This window comes from Sturnira hondurensis, unplaced genomic scaffold, assembly GCF_014824575.4.
Source record: "Sturnira hondurensis isolate 20B ecotype Veracruz unplaced genomic scaffold, ASM1482457v3 Scaffold0006505, whole genome shotgun sequence".
Lineage (NCBI taxonomy): Eukaryota > Metazoa > Chordata > Mammalia > Chiroptera > Phyllostomidae > Sturnira > Sturnira hondurensis.
This window is the reverse complement of record NW_028079136.1, coordinates 5,430,501-5,451,805: the sequence shown is the minus strand read 5'-3', so window position 1 is coordinate 5,451,805 and position 21,305 is coordinate 5,430,501. Positions and strand designations below refer to the sequence as shown.

Here is a 21,305-nt window from a genome sequence, read left to right as displayed (position 1 = left end):
TTTCTTTTGTCACTTGTGCTTTTCGTATCTTATCTAAGACCTCTGCCTAACCCAAGGTCATAAAGATTTATGACTGTTTTCTTCTAAGAATGTTTTAGTTTTAGCTCTTCCATTTAGGTCTATGATCCACTTTGATTTAGTTTTTATGTACGGAGTGAGGCAGGGGTACAACTTCTAATGTCCCTTTTGATTTCTTCTATAATTCATTAACTATTCAGGAATGTTTTGTTAAATTTCTACATTTAACAAAATGTAGACATCCCCATCTGAGATGGGGAATTCACAAATGTTCTTCTCTTATTTATTCCTTATGTCACTCCCTGTGGTCAGAAAATGGACTCTGTAGCTCAGTCCTTAAATTTATTGAGGCTCGTTTTATGACCACACATATATTCTAGCATAGAAAAGGTTTCATGTGTGCTTGAGAAAAATGTATATTCTGCTTTTGTTGAGTGGACTGTGCTATAGATATCTGTTAGGTTTTGTTGGTGTATAGCTGTGTTCAGGTATTCTACATCCTTGTTGTACTTTGCCTAATTGTTTTATTCCTTATTTAAAGGAGGTAACGAAGTCTTCCCACTATTATTGTTGAACTGCCTATAAGTACTTTCAATTATTTCCTTTTTTGCTCCATGCATTTTGGGACTCTGCTACTAGGTGTATATGTTGTTTATAATTGCTATTTTTATTATTATAAAATGTACGTCTTTTTCTCTAGCAACAAGTTTTTTTTTTTAAAGACTCTATTTATTTATCTTTAGAGGGGAACGGAAGGAGAGAGGGAGAGAAACAACAGTGTGTGGTTGCCTTTCGTGCGTCCCCTGCTGGGAACTGGCCTGCAGGGAACTGGCCTGCAACCCAGGCATGTGCCCTGACTGAGAATCGAACCCGTGATCGTCTGAGTCGCAGGCCCGCGCTCAAAAGTTTTTTATTTTATAGTCTATTTTGTCTGATGTTAATATAGCCACTGCATCTTTCTTATTCTTATATCTTTTTCCATCCTTTCCTCTTTAAGCAATTTGTACTTTGATTTAACAGCACATCTTCTTTAGACATTATATAGCTGAATCTTATGTTTACATCCAGTCTGACAATCTACATTCATTTTTCTTTTTTTATTGGTGTTCTATTATAGTTGTCTCAATTTTCCCCATGCTCACCCCTACCCTAGCCCCCCTCCCACCCTCACTCCCAGAATTAATCCCCACCCTGTTGTCCAGGTCCATGGTCATTTATACCTGCTCTTTGACTGGGGCCCTCCCCTTCTGTTGGGAATTGCTCTGCCTGGGTTCAGGAGTTGTAACTACCCCCCATGGCTAAGGCTGAGTGAGCGACCTCTGGAATGGGAGCCACTAAGGAGACAAAGCTTGTCTTTGGTATCAAACACTGCCTCTGCTTACTCCCCTGCCCCCAGTACAAGGTTGGTTAGTCAGTGACCAGTAAGACCCCTCAGAGGAGGGGCAACCTAAGCCAGACACGATCACTTGGGAGGCCATCATGGAAGGACTCGGGGGGCTATAATAAAGAGGGAGTGATGGACCCTCGCCCCCTGGTTATTCTGACATACCCCAGTCCCCATGTCTTCTGGGAGAAGAACTTCTTGGCTCTAATCCACTTAACCCTGAAAACCTGTGATGGGGGAGGAGGTACAGCCCCTTGCCTGGCTAGAGCGGGATCCAGGGTGATCAGGCATAAGAAAGAATTCCTAAAAGTCCTGTGAAGCCTGCTTTGCTAAGAGTGCTTTCATTCATATGTTAAGGGTCCGAGCAGGAAATGAGTATGTCTCCGAAAGTTTCTGCAACCCCCTTTCCTGACAGACACTGACTCGGACTAAGCCCTCAGATTTTTTTGAAATGTTATCTACTATTTGATCCTTACCGCCTGGATTCCTGTGTATTACAATCCAATAAAAGCCCCTTGAGGAAGGGGTTCCTGGCCTTTTCCCTCTAAGAAACTGGCCACTTCTTCTCCCCCAAGCAGATCATGTCTTGGTAGTGTTACTTTCATCCGTGGGGGATGGGGAGACTTGCTGGCAAAGGTGCCCCCACACCCTTCTTCTTCCTTCATCTGCCTCCCCCCTCCCTTCTCGACACTATCAGTCTGTTCCTTGGTTCTATGCTTCTGGCTCTATTTTGCTCCATTGTTTCTTTTGCTCATTAGGTTCCTCCTATAGGTGAGATCATGTGGTATTTGTCCTTCACTGCCTGGCTTATTTTACTTAGCATAATACAGTCCAGTTCCAACTATGCTGTCATGAAGGGTAGAAGCTCTTTCTTTCTTTCTGCTGCATAGAATTCCATTGTGTAAATGTACCACAGTTGTTTGATCCACTCATTTACTGATGGACACTTAGGCTGTTCCCAGCACTTGGCTATTGTAAATTGTGCTGCTATGAACACTGGGGTGCATTGGTTCTTTTAAATTGGTATTTCAGGATTCTTAGCATATAATCCCAGCAGTGTGATCACTGGATCAAAAGACAGTTCCATTTTTCATTTTTTGAGGAAATTCCGTACTGTTTTCCACAGCAGCTGCACCAGTCTGCGTTCCCATTACAATCTACTTTTTGAGTGGATAGTTTGATATAGTCGGATTTACATGTGCAACTGTACTTTGTGTTTCCTATATACCTCATTTATTCGTTTGTTGTTTTCCCTCTTTCCTTCCTTTACTGCTTTCTTGGGCATTCAGTGAATAAAGCACAACATTTTTATTTCTTTAATGATTTTTAACTACATTTCTTGAGTTATTTTCTTAGTGGCTAGGGTTCTCAATATACATTGTAATGCATCTAACTCCATTCATTTAATTCTGGTGCTTAATTCCTTTATGCTATTATTATCAAATATTATATTTCTGCGTTCTAGATCCAGCTATACAATATGATATACACTGCTTTATGTTGTTCCCCTTTAAATCAGTTTATCTCTTTTCTTCACATTTCATAATCCCTATCGATCTGTGTTCTCATTTCCATCTGCCCAGGGAGCAGCTCCTACCTCTTCGAGCTGGGCTGCAGGAAAGGAGCTCCAAAGGCACGGATTGCTGCTCTTCTCACTGAGACTTAGATTTTCCTGAAAAAGTGTTTCTCCGTTCTGCGTATGCTCTTATAACAACTTCCAGAGACTTTAATGTGTTGGGTTTTGGGTTTTTTTTTTTTGTTGTTAACTGGGGAGAGGGTCCACAGAGTTCCTTACACTGCCATTGTTGAAATGCTTCTCCTAACCCCATGTGATCTGCACTGGGGAAAAAATCATTTAGGGAACAGCTGGCTCCGTTTACCAGTGTTCTGCCTACTTCATTGTGACCATATTGTCTAAATGAAAAATAAGGCGTGTGTGGTCTGGCAAGGGCTTGCACTGCTTCCAGGTACAGGAATCAATATGAGCAGGAAACTTTGGAAATACTAGCTTTTACAATTTGTCTAGGTGGTTTCTGGGGACAGTAGATCAGAATATTTAACACTGATTTGTCCCAGAAAACCTAAGGATACATACAAGGTGGGACAAAAGTAGGTTTACAGTTATTTGAGTGGAAAATAATACAATCATTAATAAAATAATAATATAATAATAAACTGTTTCATTGCTCACAACTGTAAACTTACTTTTGCCCCATCCTGCAGTTGCTAAAACTCTGATTCTCCTGAAAAGTTAGAAGAAATTCCGGACTGATGCAAAGTTTCCTTTGAAAGGGGATGATTCTAAGCTGTGTCTTCCCATCATCCATCTCAGTATGCATTTGGTGCTTCTCCAAAGACAATCAATTAATTCCAGTGGGAATTCAACATGAGAGAACTGGGCTATAAACAAAACACAGCCAAGAAAAAGCATTGCCACATAACAGCCATCCTCCAAGGCTGGAAGCTGGCTGCTTTGCTTCCATTCCGGTTAGCTCCTTAGCATTCAGAATCTAGGGAACTTTTTCTCAGGCAGCTTGGTAAATTCTTGACTAAAGTCAAGGTATATGGTTGTAGGCAAGGGGAATGCGGCCTGGCAAAGGAAGGGAAGGAAATAGGACTGTCTGAGAGAATTCATTCCCAGATTTCACTAAAATAAGACTCTGAAGTCACCAAGGAAGTCTGGTTTTGAAATGACAGACAGCCCTAGTGCCCTCAGCCACCAGGGCAACACGTCCCCCCGGAAATATGCATCTGCCTAATTGCTTGAGATTGTGCGCAAGCTGAATAGTCATGATTTTCATGCTGTCACAAAAGCTGTGCTTCCATCAATATTTAAAACTCTTTTTCTGTCCTAAAAAGACCCATAGATATTACTAGACCCACTCCTACCTGAGATGTCTGGCTAGCTGGGGACCGCATGGACTTTGGGCCACAGATCTCCAGAGTGGGGGAAGGGGGGACAGAGTGTCCTGGAGCCAGAATTATTGCAAAGCATAACAACTGTTTTATCTATAGATTAAATAAATATGTCTTACTCATATTTATATAATCACTTTTCAAAGATGTGTATTGGCTTGATTAATAAGTTAAGAATCCATTTAAATCATTACTGAATTTCTGGTTATGCATTGTCAGGTGTGGTCTCCACAGGTGACAGACACCACGCTGACCATGCCATGCACCTGCCTGGGTCTCTGTATACAGATCAGTCAAGTGAGGCAGCCTTGCTATTCAGGTGACACTTTGTTGAGCCCACGTGGCTGTGAAGGGGATAGGGACGAGGTGGACCAGCAATCTGTTTCCAGTCCTAGATACTCAGGGCAGCCTCGGGTGACATCACGCCAGTGAGTGGTAGCGCCAGAATTTGAGCCAAGTGTATCTGACTCCAAAAGTCAGCACCTCATCCGAGCTGGAAAAGGCAGGGCTGCTGTGTACCAGAAGGTCACTTTTGCAAACCAAACCCAGAGCGCCATTTCAGAGCTTCCAGAAGCTTCTTGGATGTTGCTTCTGCTCTTTCAAACTGGCAAAAACCAAAAGGTGCCCTCTCCCTAGGCAAAGAGAAAGAGATAAGGAATCTGGGAGGCTTTTCTGCCCCAGGGAAGAATCAGCCCCAATGACAGTTTGGTATTAACTAGCTCAGCCATGCAGGGAGGCATAATTAGTTTCCCAGCCCAGAGTTTCATTCCACTGGTCCCCTACACCCCAAGGGCTATACAATCTGTTTGAAATGAAAAGAAAAATAAAATCACTGCTCTTTTTGCTGACCCACTGGGCTATCGCTCCTGGCTGTGGGCAAAAGGTGAGGCAGCCATCTGTCTGCTAAGGTAAAAAAAAGAATGGGATAGTCATTTTTAATGATATTTTCAATTTTTTTCTATGCCTACTATGCCCTCTCCCACCCTACCACTTAAATGACTCCCAAATTGAAAATATCAGGGCATAATAGGAAAAGAAAAACGGTAGTAATCTATGGCTCCTGCTAGCAGGCTGCTCTGTCCAGATGGGCTGAGGCAGAAAAGAAACTTCTTCCTGTGCTCATCTCCTGCCTGTGGTGCCCAAAGAACTTCAACAGGGGCTGAAGGAAGACCATCTCCTGACTCCAGAGTTGCCCTCTCTGACAGTCCTTCCCCCTCCCTGCAGACAGTTCCTGCCACCTCTCTCCTGAATGTAAAAGGACAAGCCCCAACTCACTTCCACCACCCTAAAGATACCTCAGGATGGTGGAATCCATTCTGAGGGTGGGCCACAGCACGGACAGGAAGCCAAGAAGTCGCCACTTAAGCTGGGAAGCCAAATGACAACTTTCCCTTCACTCAAGAGCCCGGAGGAAGTCCTTACTTCCTTGGCAATCAAACCATGCTTCCTCCTCCCTACTGACCCTTCTTAGACCTGAAGCCAGGTCCCATTTAAATGACCTCAACTCTGCCCCTGGTTTTGCAGCAGAGTATCCCTGCTCAGCTGCATCTATTCTGGCATTAGTTTCTGCTTTTGGTTCAGGTTTATTTTCCCCCTTCTGTACCCACAAGATTGCCTTTGTTTGAAAGTGACCACAAGTGACAGCTTTATTAAAATAAAGACATTGAGGGTCCCCTGAAGGCTTCATGCTTCTCTCGCCAGCTGACTCCTAGGGGAATCTCCGTGTAGGAAAGCACATTTTACACACACATACACACATACACACACACACACACACACACACACACACCACTGAGCTGAAGCTTCCCTGGTATGAAACCTTGAAACAACAGTATAAGCTGTGAGGTGCCATGAAAGAGACCCAGAAGCATGTGTTTTCCTGTCCCCGAATTACAAGGAGGAAGCAATATGAGATCACCTCCCACAAGCCACCTGCATACCACCCGCAAGCTTGGAGGGATGAGAACCAGCTCTTCAGTCCCCTGACCTCCCTTCCAGGCAGCTTGGAAGCTAGAGACATGGACATGAATCCTCTTACTACGTGGCTGTAAGCAGGCCTGCTTATTTATTCCTTCCGTCATTCAACAAATTCCTACTTAGTCCTAACTACATGTCTGCCATTGTGTGAAACTGAAAAAGGGAAAAAAACAGGACCTTGTCTCCACCCCCAAGGAACTCGTGGTGTGATGAGAAAAGCAGATTAGTAGTTACAGCATAGTACAACTTCATCATCTGTAAAAGGGGGTCAATGATCTCACAGGTTTATTGTAAGGGTTAAATGAGAAGAAGTGGATGGAACAGCACCAAACATCTAGTTGGTGCCTGATAAATGTCAATTTTCTGTCTTTTTCTCTCCTTGATATCAAATCTCTGCTCCTCCTCCATCCGCACCACCTCTGGGATTTGAAAAGCTGGGAAGAAAACTGCTCCCAATACAGAGACCGACGGCATCAGGCCCCACCACGCACTTCTTAGACCCGAAGCCAATTCGAGGGTGCTACACGCCCAACCCTGACAGCAATCCCAGCTGGTAGGGTGCAGGGACCCGGACAGGCCAGGGAAAGGGGACTGAGGACCCCTCTAGCATCATCCCCTGGGACCCCATGTAAGGAAATCTGCCCATTTGAAAATCTACCCATCCACTGCCCTTAATCACCTGCCTTCATCTGAGAATGCACAACTAAGGATTTTACCTTCTCATGGCAGAAGTTTCTTCTGAGGTTGAGAGAAGTAAGTGGATGTAGAAGGAAACTTTCTAGACCTGATTCGGGAGCCCTGGGTCGCCATTCTGGAGGCTCCAGAGCCCAAGAGAGGGCACCCAGAGCTGTCACCATGTGGCAAGCCTTGGGGCCCTCAGCAAACAGTCTGAGGGGAGGATGCTGATGTTGCCTACTGGCTCTAGGCTCCGATTCTAAGCACAGATCCTTCGAACTAGAACCTTCACAACTGAGATTTGACGTGAGAAAGCTCACTCTTCCTTGCTAATAAATGAGAAAAGAGGAAAGGATTGCACGGAGCTGCACAACACAATACTCTAAGTCTCTAAGATGGGTCAGGGTGAAATAAGACATTGAATTTTCTATTTAAAAAAAAATAACTGCATACTTTCTATACTTCTAAAGCATTTACAAAGATATACATTTTGCTAAAAAAATCTGACTATTGTTGAAAATACTCAAAATCCACAATTGTACAGTTTTAAGTAAATAAAATAATAATTTTTATGGTTCATTAAGACAGTTAACTTCCTACTAATAAGTGACCAAAATAACCCCTGCTAATCAAGAAATGGTTAATTGCCCAGGAAGTTTCCTAATGATTTGCTGAAGTTCTCTCTAGTAAGAAAGCAAAACTCATCCTAGAAAGGAATCTTTTTCAAAGGGACTTAAAGTAGGTAAGTACTAAAAAAAAAAAAAAAAAACTAGAGCGTGCTGTCCCAGTGTGAAACTACATCTATCTCTGAGTTGTAAAGAATGTATACTAAAATTATATCATGCAACAAAATGCACACTTTGTAGAGGGGGAAGAAAAAAAATTAAATTGAATCTTCCTGACAATTGTCTTAAATCACACCTTCCTGCCTGCAGTTGAAATTATAAGTCACATTGCTTCGAGTTAAATCATACGCACCCTGGAAGGAAGACAGGCTGACACGGCTCCAATTCTGCTGGGAGGTCGAGACAGAAGAAAACACGAGTCTCTCCTCAAGGAGACTCCCCCTCAGAGACTCTGGCCAGGTAACTGGACAGCTTGCATAACTCTCCCGCCAGCCAAGGTTTCAATAAACACATTCCTGACATCGTCTGCTGCCTACTGCAATGACAAGTAGGTCTTCCAAAATAAATGCTTCTCTACAAACAGGGGCAGGTCCCCATCTGGAAGGCTTAGAATTTCAGAAGAGTCAGGTCAACTTGAGCCACTGCGACATGTCTCAGCTGAGAAGCTGTCACCAGCGTCGGTCTGGACTCACCCCAATCTCACCAGACTACCTCAGCCTGGATTTTACTGGGGAAGTCCGAGCACCCACATGGTGTCTAACTGCACTGCAATGGGCTTCTAATCTGATACACTAGGTGTTACAACAAGAAAATATACTCCTGACCACATTTTCTATGCAAACTCCAAAAAGGAAAGGTAGTGGGAGTGAAGGAAAGAGGGGGGGAAAAGAAAGACTAAAGGAAAGAACATGCACCCCGTGCCTACCTGGTGATAGGTAGGGTGGGACTGCTTTCCTGCTGGTCACCTCATTTAAACGGCATAGCAATCCTGCAGTGTTTAAGGAGTAACTGTTCTCATTTCTATAGTTAGGGAAACTGAGGCACTGGGAAGTGAAGAGACTTGCCCAAGGTCACCCAGCATGTAAAGGGCAGTGCCGATTTCCATCGCGGTCTACATGCACACTAAATGGGAGAACTCAGGTTTCCCTCTACAAGGAAACTGCTGATTTTACTTAATATCTAACTTGCACCCTGATAATCTTCCTAACTCCACTCTAAATCCTACTCATTCTTCAAAGGTGTGTCATAAATCCCAGTTCCTCCCTGAAGTCTGTTCCAACAGCACATTCTTCTAGAATTCAATTTTTCCCTTCATTGCATTAGCTTACAAACAAGCCACAACTGTTTCTTGTGTTGTCTTTCCGGCCTGATTGTGAGCTTTTAAAAGAAAAGGGCCATTGTCCTCTATGTTTTGTCCTCGCCCACCACACCTGGCACAGTGCCGAGACCATGAGCCGCGCTCAGGAAGCAGCCACAGAACCACCTGGGTTGATGCCTTTAAGAGCCAGGCTCCTCTTCTCACCCCTTCCAGCGGCTCCCCATTCCTTCCAGCGCAGTCCTCACGCAGTGGTCTCCAAAGCCTGCACAACCTGCTCCCCAGCCGCCCCCATCTGCCCCTCCCCCAGTCCTTTCTCCCACCATTACTCTACTCTGGCCACACCGACCACGCCACTGTTCCTTAAACACACAAGACAAATGGCACATTCCTGCTTCAGGGTCTTCACACTGGCCGTTCCCTCCACCTGGAACTCTCTTGCCCTAGACAGAGTTCACACCTCACTTTCTTCAAGGCTCCACTTGTAGCTGAGCCCCTGGTTGCCTCAGTTCATTGTAACCCCATCACATTTTTGCGTTTGTTCCACTGATGTGTTTCCAAGCCCTAATAGGTGTTCAGAACATGCTGGTCGAAGGAAGGAAGGGAAGAAGGCGAGCACGTGACTGTCAGAAGGGAGGAGTACATTTTAGGCCACCACCAAACTCCCAACCAAAGTAGAGGAGAATAGAAACTGGAAGCAGGTCTGTAGTTTCTCCCAACCATCTCACTGGGCTCCCAGGCTGCAATAAACAACGTGAACCTTGAGTTCTACCTGCCACATCTGCCCGCAGAGCTTGGGGCCCGTTGTCTTTATCCACTTCACCCTGAATAATCCTCCTCATTTAAATGGGAAGTTCCTGGCAGACACTGACACGCCTGGTGTTTCCTTTGTGTGCCCCAGAGCTCTCTGGGGTGCCTGACCTGACTGCACGCTGAGCCTGGAGGACCCCGAACAGAGCTGTGATCTGAATGAGTGGAAGAGATGGTCCTGTTCACACTAAGTCCTCTCCTGGAAAAAGCAACACTGCCCGCTGCCGAGAGCCCTGTCTGGAGTCCCGCTCAGCCTTCTAGGCGGCTCTGTCCCTGGTGCGCTCCTGTGTCTCCCGGGAAGGAGACACAGAACATCCGCTTTGCACCCATCTCAGAGGCTTGCCACTCTCGTGAACCCTTCTTCCAGTCTCATCTGAGAACTACCTGCTAGGAGAAAGGGATGAGCCTGTTTTCTCTGGATCAGCATCAGTAGAGCAGAAAAACAAGAGGGTCCCTAGCCCCTTCCTGAGGGGCTGACAAGCAGTAACGAGGTTTTGTCTCCTACTCACTGCATGACCTGGGACAGTAAAGGACAGGCAAAGGACAGGTGCTAAGCCTCAGTTTCCTCAACTATAAACTTCGGGAGGGGTACCAACACCATTCCACATTAAAATAGTGTAACAAATGTAAGGCATTTAGCACTTAACAGGTGCTCAACAAATACTAATTCTCCTCCCCTTCCCATCTCCCAGGCAAGCTCAGACCAATTTCTACATCTCCTCACTGGTGCTTTCTTCCAGTTTTTGAATCACTAATGAAAGTTTCTTTTACCAACTTTCCACTGGCTTCCCCTTCTAACGTAACTCCCCCGATTATAATTTTTTTAAAGCCTGGCCCAATTCTAGACTTGGAGGGTCTACATCATAATTCCTGCATGTTATACTTTCCTCCACACTCTCTTTTAGAAAACAAAACAAATCAGAGGATCAGTTCATTATTAAACTGAGATTTAGAAGCAGAAGGAACCAAATGCTAAAAGACTTTCTCCAAGTCCGTGAACACAGAGGCAGGTCTAAAGCCTCTCCCATAGCCCCCCAAACTACCCCCTCCCCCCTCCCCCATGGCTCCCTCTCTCCCACCAGGGAGACAATATGATGATTATCATACCGCAATCAAGAGAAACCAGAAAACCCACTCCTCTGCTCTGGGACCCTAACGAAGACACAGCTAAGTAAATCTGCAACAGAAGATCCAACAGTCTTGCACATGGATAGTAGGAAATGTCACCAGCACACACAGGAAGAGAGATTGGTTCAATAAAGGGATAAAGTCACACTTGCAGGGCTCAAGTAAGATTTCTGCTTACTTTTAACTTTCCAGCATCTATCACAAGGTTATTAATACAGACTCCCACTGTTTTGGGCAAATAAACTGCTGCTGATGTTTTGTGCCCAAACCACTTTATTAGAGTTTTCATTTACAGCAATTGTTGGGGCTTTTTTTTTCTTCCCAAATCCTGAGAGGCTGGACCACTGAAAAACAAAGAATGCCAAGGGGGAACGGATAACAATGGAGAGAGGAGGCAACACGTGTGGGCTGGAGGGAGAAGGGGGTAGGACAAGGGTGGCTGTCCTCTTTATTGCTCATGGACAAAGTCAACGTTCAAGCACAGAGAGCAGAAGACACAGGCACGGTGCAATCAGTAGGGTGATTTTGCCCCGCTGCGAGGAGTTACCATTGAACAGAACTCACTGAGAAGACAAGGATGACCAACCGTCCAGGTCTGCCCAGGGCTAAGGGGCCTCCTGGGAATCAGCACGATTCATTTTAAAACACCAAATGTCCTAGCCAAACAGGACGAGTTGGTCACCCTGGAAGGCATGTCACTTATGCCAGTGCATAGAAAAGTACTCAGCACAGTGACTGGCACTCAACAGGTGCTCAAAAGTCCTGTGTAGAACCTGAATGAGCTTTAGCCTGCACTTGGTACACTGTACTTTTCTACAAGAACAGGTTTGCGGGGGCCCCACAGGAACCAAATGGATCCAGGGTAGCCCAGAAAAAAAGGTTCCCCACAGCCCTCACAGCGGCACCTCACACTGCTTTCCAAAGCAAGGCCTTCTCCCCCTGGCACCCCAGCCTCCAGGTTCCTTGCTCACACAAGGACCGACGGGACCACCTGCCTGTCTCTCTTGCCCACCAGTCTCCCACCTGACTAGAGGCCTCTGAGCTTAGACTCTAACACAGTCTTTGATAAAAATGACCTCCTGGCCCTGTCTCGGTGACAGTGCCATAGTCATACTTTCTGTTCTGTAAAGAGCACACACGTTGGAGACAGCACCCCTCCTTGGCTCTACCACTCATCAGCCCTGTGGCCTTGGGAAAACTCTCTGAGTCTCTACGCCTCAATGTTTTCCCCTCTAAAACTCTCCCCACTAGGTTGCAAAGATACAAAGCAATACGCACGGACAGTACCTAGCCTGGGCCCTGGCACTCAGAAGTAGTTCTTCCTCCATTCCCCTGATCCAATCTTCAACTCTTTATATACCTGTTGCTCTTAAAATAAATCAAGAGTTTGGTTAGAATTCTCATTTGTCGCTTCTGTAGCTCCAATTCTCTCCTTGGCTTCCTTCCTCACATATTCATAGGCTCAGACAATTTTGGGACTGTCCCCCTGGATCCCCAGATGACACTCATAAACCTACGTTTCCAATCCTGTCCTGCCCGAGTCCCTGAATCACCTCCCCAGTCCTCTGGGATCTCAATGGCCTTTAACCCTAAGTTCCCAGAGGACAGAGATGGGCACGTCAGGCTGCTGAAGCCAAACGACGTGCCAGAGCTTGCTCAGATGCAGCACCCAGCCACCTCAAATAGGGTGCTCCGCTCCAAGACAAACTCTGGACACTGGTGAAATGAGCCCATTCATGTCAAAGACTTTACGCCAAGTCTCTTGTTCAGGCACCATTTTTCATTGTCCTCTTCTGTCCTGAGATGTCTGCCGATGCCGCTTCCCTGGATCTTTCCAAACACTGCACTTTTGTGAGCTCTTAAGCAGCAGTGTAACACGACGTAACCCAGCAAAGTATGTTGGCTGGTCTAATGCCATTTTAGCAGTGGCATCACACAGAAGCTTGTCACCGTCTCATTGGGGCTGGACACCGAGGGCTCTCAGCAAACCCAGTTCACATAACTGAAAATGAATGTCAGGCAGCGAAAGAGAACTACATCTCAGAGCTGCGTAGCAACGGGATGATCTATTCGATCAACATATTTTAATCTGTAATTATGTAGCCAGACAAACTACCAAAGCATCCTATAATGAGGTGTCCTTTGCTTAAAGTTACTGTTGGCTACACTCAGCTGTGCGCACAAAAAGTGCATAGACCCACACAGAAGATTCCAGAACACTAGTTGTTCCCAATCACTGCCACTACATACCGTACGTGGGAACACTTGTTCAGTAATTCATTATTAACAATATTTTAAGCACCAATACTTATGAACGATTAAGTTTAATGAATTGAAGGAATTTCAAGGTTATCACACTCTCTTATATACTACTATGCTTTCTGAAGTGGGAGGAAAAAGAAATGGAGAGAAAGTAAATGCGATGTGTTGGGACATGCATCCTGGCCCTGCCCTGGGCCATGCGCCCTGCATGTGGAGGCACGTGTGGGTGTGGGGAAGGGAATAATCAAGAATTCCTTGCTCAAGCACTGTACTGTGGAATGGAGCAGGCCCCACCCCCAGAGGCAAACTGGGTAAGATGACTATTGTCAGTGCCAACAAATAATCACATCTCTGAAAATTCAAGGCAGCACTCCCAGCCCTAGAGAGGCCTTAAAGACCCACATAAAAAGTACAGCTCACCATTCATGAAATCTGGATCATCAGCTGGCAGACCTAACCCTTGCTGCCCCTTGCTCCCCACCACAGTGCTCATTCAACGTGTGCTCACTTCCGCCTCTTCAGCTCCGTGCCTAATCCCCTATCTCCAAAAATGCCACCTCGCTGACTTCTAGCTGCCCCCATCACTCACATTCAGCTTAGTTCTTGCCCAAAGGACCTTCTGTGCAACATCACCTACAAATAGACCACTTTCCGTGTGACTCTCCACAGGGCAGCTTGCCTATCCCAGACTCCTAAACAGAACCCAAGCAACTAAAAAGGCCAACGATGATAAAGGGACCTTCAAGCCTCAGGTCAAGGCTATAGCCCATTCAGCTTTTCAAGGTAAGAGAAGTCAGAAATCCTACAGGATGGTAATGAAGACACTCCAGTAACCTTGTATGTGGCTCTGAATCCAAGTAATATCTTTGGACAAGCACAGACCAGCCCAACCCAAGCAACTGAAGCTGACCTTCAAGGCCCTCACAAACCAGAAAACCAGACCATGGCTCTCCGACATTTCATTCTGAATTCTCCTTGAGATTCTACATCAACCTACTTATCAAGGGCAAACAACAATTTATGTCAAGTGAGTGGGAAAGAATGTGGAACTCATTTATTTTACAGCCTACATGCTTCTGGATAAAAATAAAAATTCTTTGGCCATCGGAAAAAGTTGTATTCTTTGGCAAGGTTTTTCTAGTCCATAAAGATGTGGTCCTGAGCTATTAATAAAGGTAATTGGGCTCAACTTGTACATTGTGCTATTGAACTCTCTCAAAATATCCAGCACTGTTACCCATATAATTTCACATGCCACAGTTCATTCTGAAGGAAAAACAGTCTTATTGTTTAAGTGACACCCTTTCTTCAAGCAAACTACAAGCATTTGGCAAACATTTTCACAACCTTGCCAAGTCAGAGATCAGACGAGGAGGACACCAGCCAATTCCAGGTAACACCTAAAAACTTTAGGAAGCGAAAATACCTCCCAGCCTCCTAACCTAGAACACCTTCTGATTTTTAAGGACCATATCTGGTCTGCTATTACCATGAGCAACCTGCGGTTACTGAGCTGATATACATTAATATGCACATAATATACCTAATAAACTTTTAGGAAACAAAAAGCAGTTAATAATCCATTTCTCCCATTGTTGGGATAATCTTGAGTCAATGAAGTAAGATAATGGATTTAGAAATTAGTCATAATTGTAATGCATTATTAATCACAGTATTCAGGAGGGTAAAGAGCTGTTATGAGAACACCATCCAGGAATTCAATTTCCTTTTAGATCTGTTTACTTTTCTGAATTCTCTATGCTACTATCATCCCTCACAAAAATGTAACAGTCTGATATTTCCTGCTCGAAAGTCACGATTTCAAACTTTTCAACTTAAAAAAAAAAGAGCCTTTCTAAAACTGAAATATTTCACACAACACCAAGCACAAGACAGTTGAGAGAGGAGCTGCATTGGCTGGAACGAGGGAAGAGGACGGGTGCAGGAGAGGCCCAGGAGAAGCGCGCCCCTTCACTTCTTAGGGCCAGATCAAACCTCCTAGAAGCCTGGGGCTCCTACAGACGGAGTTGGAGAACCCCTGCCCTAAGGTATCTATGTAAAGCAAAAATTGCCTATTATATTAGAGAATATTAGGGCATTATTTATTTATGATATATCAAAACAGAATACAACTATCCAAAAACACAAAGCACAAACACTGATAGCCCAAGAGAAAATGGGACAAAAGGGTACCAACGCAAGGTGAAGTCAAACATGGGGGCAGGGGGAGGATATTATGTTCTATAGTAATCAGAGGAGTAGAAATTTTAAAAAATAGAACATTTGTCAGTGATTATATTTGCCCAGGAAATGCTGAATGACAACACCCAACACTGGCCAGGCTCCATGAAGCCAGTACAATAATAACTGCTGGCAGCTACGCCCAAAGGCTTTTGAAAAACAATCTTTCACAAAAATGTTCACATTTCTGGAGTCACTAATAATTCTACTTCTGGAAATACACCCTTAAAAGTAATTCAAATGAAGAGAACAGTGAGGTGAGGGTGTTTATTTCTGCATTATTTGTGACAGAAAATCAAGTGCTCAAGAATAAGGAAGTGGTTAAGTCAATAATGGTATACTGGTGCTGGAATACTATGCAGTCAGTAAAAATACAGTGAACGTTCCCTTTAAAAACCCTCCACTGAATCACCTCCAGAGGAACCACTGGGCAACAGCATAAATATAGCTCTCGCTCCCCTTGTGAAGCAGACCCAGGACTCCTCTGTCCCTGTCGGCTTTTCTCTCCTACCCCCACTCCGATCTCCCGCTAGGAACTGAGTTGCATGCTGTTTTCCAGTGAGTTTGTTCCCAAATGTGTTTATACTTGTGGTACTTGTCACGGTAACAGCATAATTTTATTATGTATTACACGAACCAATGCAATATGACTAAAAAGATGAGAGTTGCTATTTCTAAGAAAATTAATTTAAATACTTGGAAAGACTTTATAAAGCTAGTCACTTAAATAGCAGTCAAATTATACGTGAGCAAAATGACTGCAAAATACCAGACAGAAATCATAAAAATTTAACCTACTGCACTGAGATTGCTTCAGAAGCATCTTTAAGTTCTCAATGAATTAAAAAATAAAAATAAAAATAAAAACTCAGACTTTGTAAACAGCACATTATGGGAGTATTTATACAAGGAAGAAGATCAGAAAGCATGGTTGGCCTTACATGGGAAGGCTGATAAATGATTGTACCTACTGAATGCAAGTAAAACAAAATATTTAATTACATGTATATACTATCTTGTTTTATTCTCCATTTCAACCAATTTTTCCATTAACTGACTAACAAGCCCTAACTCTGCTGAATAGGAGGGATTACACTGTTCTTGAAGAACAAATCTACAACTATGATAGGAACCAAAAGTGTCTTGATTCACTTCTGTACCCAAAGTTACCAACCCAGGGTTGTGCCTGGCACATTTGAGTCTCCAGTAAGTAAGGACTCAACCATGTAGCAAACATGGGAAAAAAATGCCACTAACGAAAAGCAAATTGAAAAAAAGGTATTAAAACTGCATGTACAACACGAATATACCTTTGTTTTTAAGTGGGGAGACAGAGGGTCAAAGCTGGAAGGAAATGCTCAAAATGCAAATAATCGTATTAGGGTTGTATAAACTAGAGGCACTTTCATCCATTTAAAAATATTTTCCTTCATATGGGCACATTCATTTACATATTCAAAAAGATGCTAATCAACAAAAAGAGAATGCTGTTTGAGGACTTCCAAAATAAGCAAGTCAACATTTCCATGTCCTAAGTCCTCCGACACTCAGGCCTACTTTAGCCCACCTTTACTTCATCCACCTCAACAACACAAGCAACCTGACCTTTCTCCTCCTAACACCAAACCTGTTCTAATAATTATGTTGTGTTTCCAAACCATCAGGATGCTATTTTTTAAATCTGAATTTATTTACCGTCTATTTGGCTAAAAACAAAATTCTCAAAACTACAATTCACATTCTCAAGAGAGTCCCAAACACCATCTAATTAAATCATTCAATCAGAAAACAAATTAAAATGAAATACCACTGCAACCCCCATGAGGGAAATAAACTTTTCAGTCATGACTATAGCAGACCTCTAGGGTGATGATCCAAAGCCTCTTCTAATTGCAAGTCCTATGGAACATCTTGCAGAACATTTTGTGACATTTGCAAGTTCCGGGACAACTCTCCTTCCAAAGCAAAGAGGAGCCTGAGCAAGGCTCCAAAGCAAAACACATTCATTTAAGAATGGAAATGCTTTCATTAATGACTAATCGGTGCACAGGGCATCCACACTATGTACTCATTCATTCACCCACTTGTCCGTCCAATACCTACTCTGTGAATGCCTGGCTGTTCCACAAACACTTTTTAAGTGAATGTAACCTCTGCCTCTAAGCGTGAAACAAAACACAAAACAAACAACAACAACCAAAACCCCAGAGCTTCCTGAGTTTATTTAGGAAGTCTCCAAGCTGTGAGGCTATGATGTCATCACTCCTGGACCACCCTTTGAGGTCTCTAACTCTGATATCAAATTCCATCAAAGACTCTAGGGAAGCACAGTTTCCCCTTTGACCCACTGGCCCTCTTAGGAGACAATAAAGTATGAGATTAAAAACACATATTCTAAAGCCACAGTAGCTGGGTTTACATCCACTACCACATGCCAGTGGTGTGACCTTCAACAAGTCATATAACCTTTCCATCTGTAAAATGAAGTTACTATTACCTATCTCATATGGGTGTGGGGATTAAAGATGTCAATATACATAATGTACTTAGAATAGTGTCTGGCACATAATAGGTGCTGCATAATATTTAGCTATTATTATTATTATTATTATTATTATCCTTTATCCCCCCAACTCAGCAAAGTAAACTGAATTGCTCAAAAGTCTCTACTGACCACAGGAAACCTGACAGTGGTATACACATCAACAGCCCGTATCATCAACTATAAGAGTCTAATCTTGTGCTTTCCCATCGTCTGCCTTCAGAGAGATGCACTTCGCCAGTCCGAAGCTTTGTAGGCCCCTAACCTAAATAAGGTAAATCCCTAAATTTCCCTAAACCCCAGCTCAGACACAGCTCTGGCACCACCAAGGGATTTGTCACTAGTCGTCGCTATATCACCATGGTCCAACCGACCATGTAACCTCTGCCCTCCACCTGCCTGGGGCCCAATCTTCTCCCTGTTGCCAACCCTTCCCATCTCCACGTGGGTTGTGGCTTTCTGTCCTGAGAATCTGGTCATCTCCGAATATCCACAGGAGTCATAATACAGTCATCTCACACAAGCAAGAGAACTGTATCAACACCTATTTTAAGGATTCTGCTTCCCCCTCTTATTCCACCCCATCATTGTTTTCAGGTGTACATGTATGACTGAAAATTCCAAATGATGCAAAGTTATAAGGTTTCCTGGGAGAAAAAAAATCACAAAGTCTCCTTTCAACTTCGACATTGCATTCATTTTCATGTAGAGCCTTCCGCCATGTGATGTGGTCTCCTCACTGCCTTTCAAAGTAGTACTTTGCTCACTTCCTCCCTGACCAGCCTGGGAAGCACAGAGAATCATTTTCCCGGAACATATTCATACACACACAGATTCTGTGAATAAAAATCTCTCAAAATCCGTGGCAAACTGGAAACATCAAAGTAAGGAATGGCCTTGTATCTCCCCAGGAAGGTTCTGAATCATCTCGGGGCAAATACTGTACTGCTGTTGCTGATGACTTGTCAATCCAGACCCATGGGGTGGAAATGGACAAGGAAATGGGAGCAGCAACAGGCACCATCAGGAAGATAAATTGCTCTGCCAAGCCCAGTGCCAGGTTGAGAGGCAGAGGCAGGTATGGAGGAGAAGCTGTCAACAGTCTCCTTTTCTGGGCAAGTGTCAGAGCCATGAACTTGCTCTGAAGTCAACAGTCAGGAAGCAACGGATAGGTACATCTCTCCTGTGCTCACCTGAACCTCCCTTGGGAAGGAACTATTCTGGACAAGCGAGGAAACACCAAATGTGGACAGAGCAGCTGCCCCCACCCTGGCAGGAGCAGAAGGTGCAAGAGTTGGATCTAGACACCCACGTGTAATCAAAAGGGAGTGTTTCTCCGGGCTGCTGGAATCAAAACCTCCTGGGCCTGCCAGACCTACAGACGAACGAGGTTCAGCTGGACCTGCCCTTAGAAAGCAGGGGGAGTGAGCAGTGAAGAAAAGGTAAGTGTAAATGTGAGAGACCTGCGTGCGTATGAATAGCTGGCACTGGGAGTGCCGGGGATTCTCCACCCCTGGCCTCTGACAGCTCTTTGGATGGGCACCTCTATGGTTGGGGGGGGGGGGGGGGTACCCCACCCTCCCCTTGGCCCCGCCCTGGGCTGGAGCGCAACCTCCCAGCACAGCCTTAGACTCCACACTCATTGGGAGCGGGTGTATCTGCTCCACCCCAGCCACTCCCTGGACCCGGGAGTGGAGCTACAAAGAGGAACAGCCTTCACCCAGCCGCCAGCGGCTCTGTGAGGAAGGCGCAGCCCAGGGCGGGTTCTCCTGGTCCTGAGCGAAGGCGCCACCGCAATGCACAGAGCTCCAGGCTCCAGTATTTCTTCTCCACGTCCACACCTGCTCCTGGAGAGGGTCTTAGAGCCCATGGCTGTGATGGAGGTGAAGGCAAGCAGCACCCCTAGCCTCAGATTCCCCTGCATTTCCCCCTAGTGACCAAGCACGCTGGGGCTGGGGCTACGCAATCCTCCTAGCTCCAGCTAGTCCCGCAGCTTGTGGATTCTAAATTCCAATGTCTGGAGCCGCACAGGCATCTCACCGTGGACCCCTACAGTGGCCAAAGGAGATGGGTAGCCCGAGTGCGCACTCTTTTACACACAGGCATTCACACGTAGGTCGGACCTGTGTGCAATTCCGAGAGCCGGCGAGCAACCAGCCCAGAGTCACACGTACATTTGGACACGTGCGCAGCGCGCCCCCACACTGCCAGTGAGCTGCACACACGTGTGCCCTGGAGAAGCGCGCACGACAGCAGACATGAGGGTCCCGCACTCAGGCAATAGCATGCACGCAGCCCCCAAGCATCTGCGGCTAGCCCCGCATTCGCTAGTTGGATATGAACCAGCCCCAATGCACCCTGTGCTGCGCTAAGCATTCCCAGGCCTCCTGGGCTGCCCAAGTTTCCCGGGACGCCCGTATACCTTGGATATGCTGCTTGATGACATTCTCCAGGTGGTCCAGCCGTTCAATAATTTTCAGGGTGTCCCCTTTGTCTTCCTCCACCTTCTTGTCGGGCACCGGCTCCTGCCCCCGTACATACACGCTGGCGATGTAGTTGGTGACCCAGCCCACATAGAGCAGACATATTATGTTGGTCATGCCACTCAAGATCACGCAAGTGGACACCAAAGTTTTGGTCTTCCTGGTGCACACCATTATGGGCTCCCTCCTCCATATAGAGCTCCCGGGGCCCCTCCTCACCGTGCGCGCCCTGTACTACCCGCGCTTACACCTCCTAGCCCGCCGTGGGTAGCTGGGCACCGCAGCACCTGAGTCCCGAGGTTCTCCAAAGCTATGTCCACTGACTGTGGAGCTGCCGTGCCCAAGTTTGGAGCTCCCGCCGTTGGCCGCCCGGAGAGAGCTTGACAAAGGATATGAGGTGGATTTTTTTTCCAAATTAAAAATCTCCGAGCCCTTCTTTTAGCAGTCACTGGTGGCCAGCAGCTGCAAGCCCCGATACACGCGTCTGGGAAACTTTGCCACAGCCTGGGTCCGCGACCGCGCCACTTCCCATAGCCAGGCGCTGGTTGCCTAGGCGGTCCAAACGGCCCGCACTGCTAGAAGGACAGCAGAAGCAGAGGCAGCAAGAGCCGCGGAACCAAGCAGCCCGGCCCCCTCCGAGCGACAAGCGCTGCCACCAATCGCACTCCGGCTTGGGAGAGGGGCCGGTGCTCGGCGGCAGGACCAGCGCGGAGGGCGCCGGGGCAGGAGGCGGAGTCCAGCCCCCAGGCCCCACCTGCTGGCTGCGCTTGGCTCCCGCCCTCCAGGGACGCGCCTGAGTCTACACCCTCGCCCGGTGCCTATTCTTTTGGCCCCAGACCCAAAGCTCCCGAAGAGGACGCACAGCCAGTCCCCACCCTTGGCCGGACAATTCTACCTCTAGAGAAATTCCACCTTTTAATCTTGCATA

At 45.8% G+C, this 21,305-nt stretch overlaps 1 protein-coding gene across 1 annotated transcript in view; it reads right to left on the bottom strand.

The window, feature by feature from the left end:
* The window catches only part of GALNT18 (polypeptide N-acetylgalactosaminyltransferase 18), a 316,738-nt gene extending 295,695 nt beyond the window's left edge, over positions 1-21,043 (bottom strand). The window contains exon 1 of the mRNA XM_037050063.1: positions 20,317-21,043. Within this exon, the coding sequence (XP_036905958.1) occupies positions 20,317-20,551 (235 nt within the window). The 5' untranslated portion in view covers positions 20,552-21,043. The remainder of the gene's footprint in view (positions 1-20,316) is intronic.
* Positions 21,044-21,305: the final 262 nt, after the last annotated feature.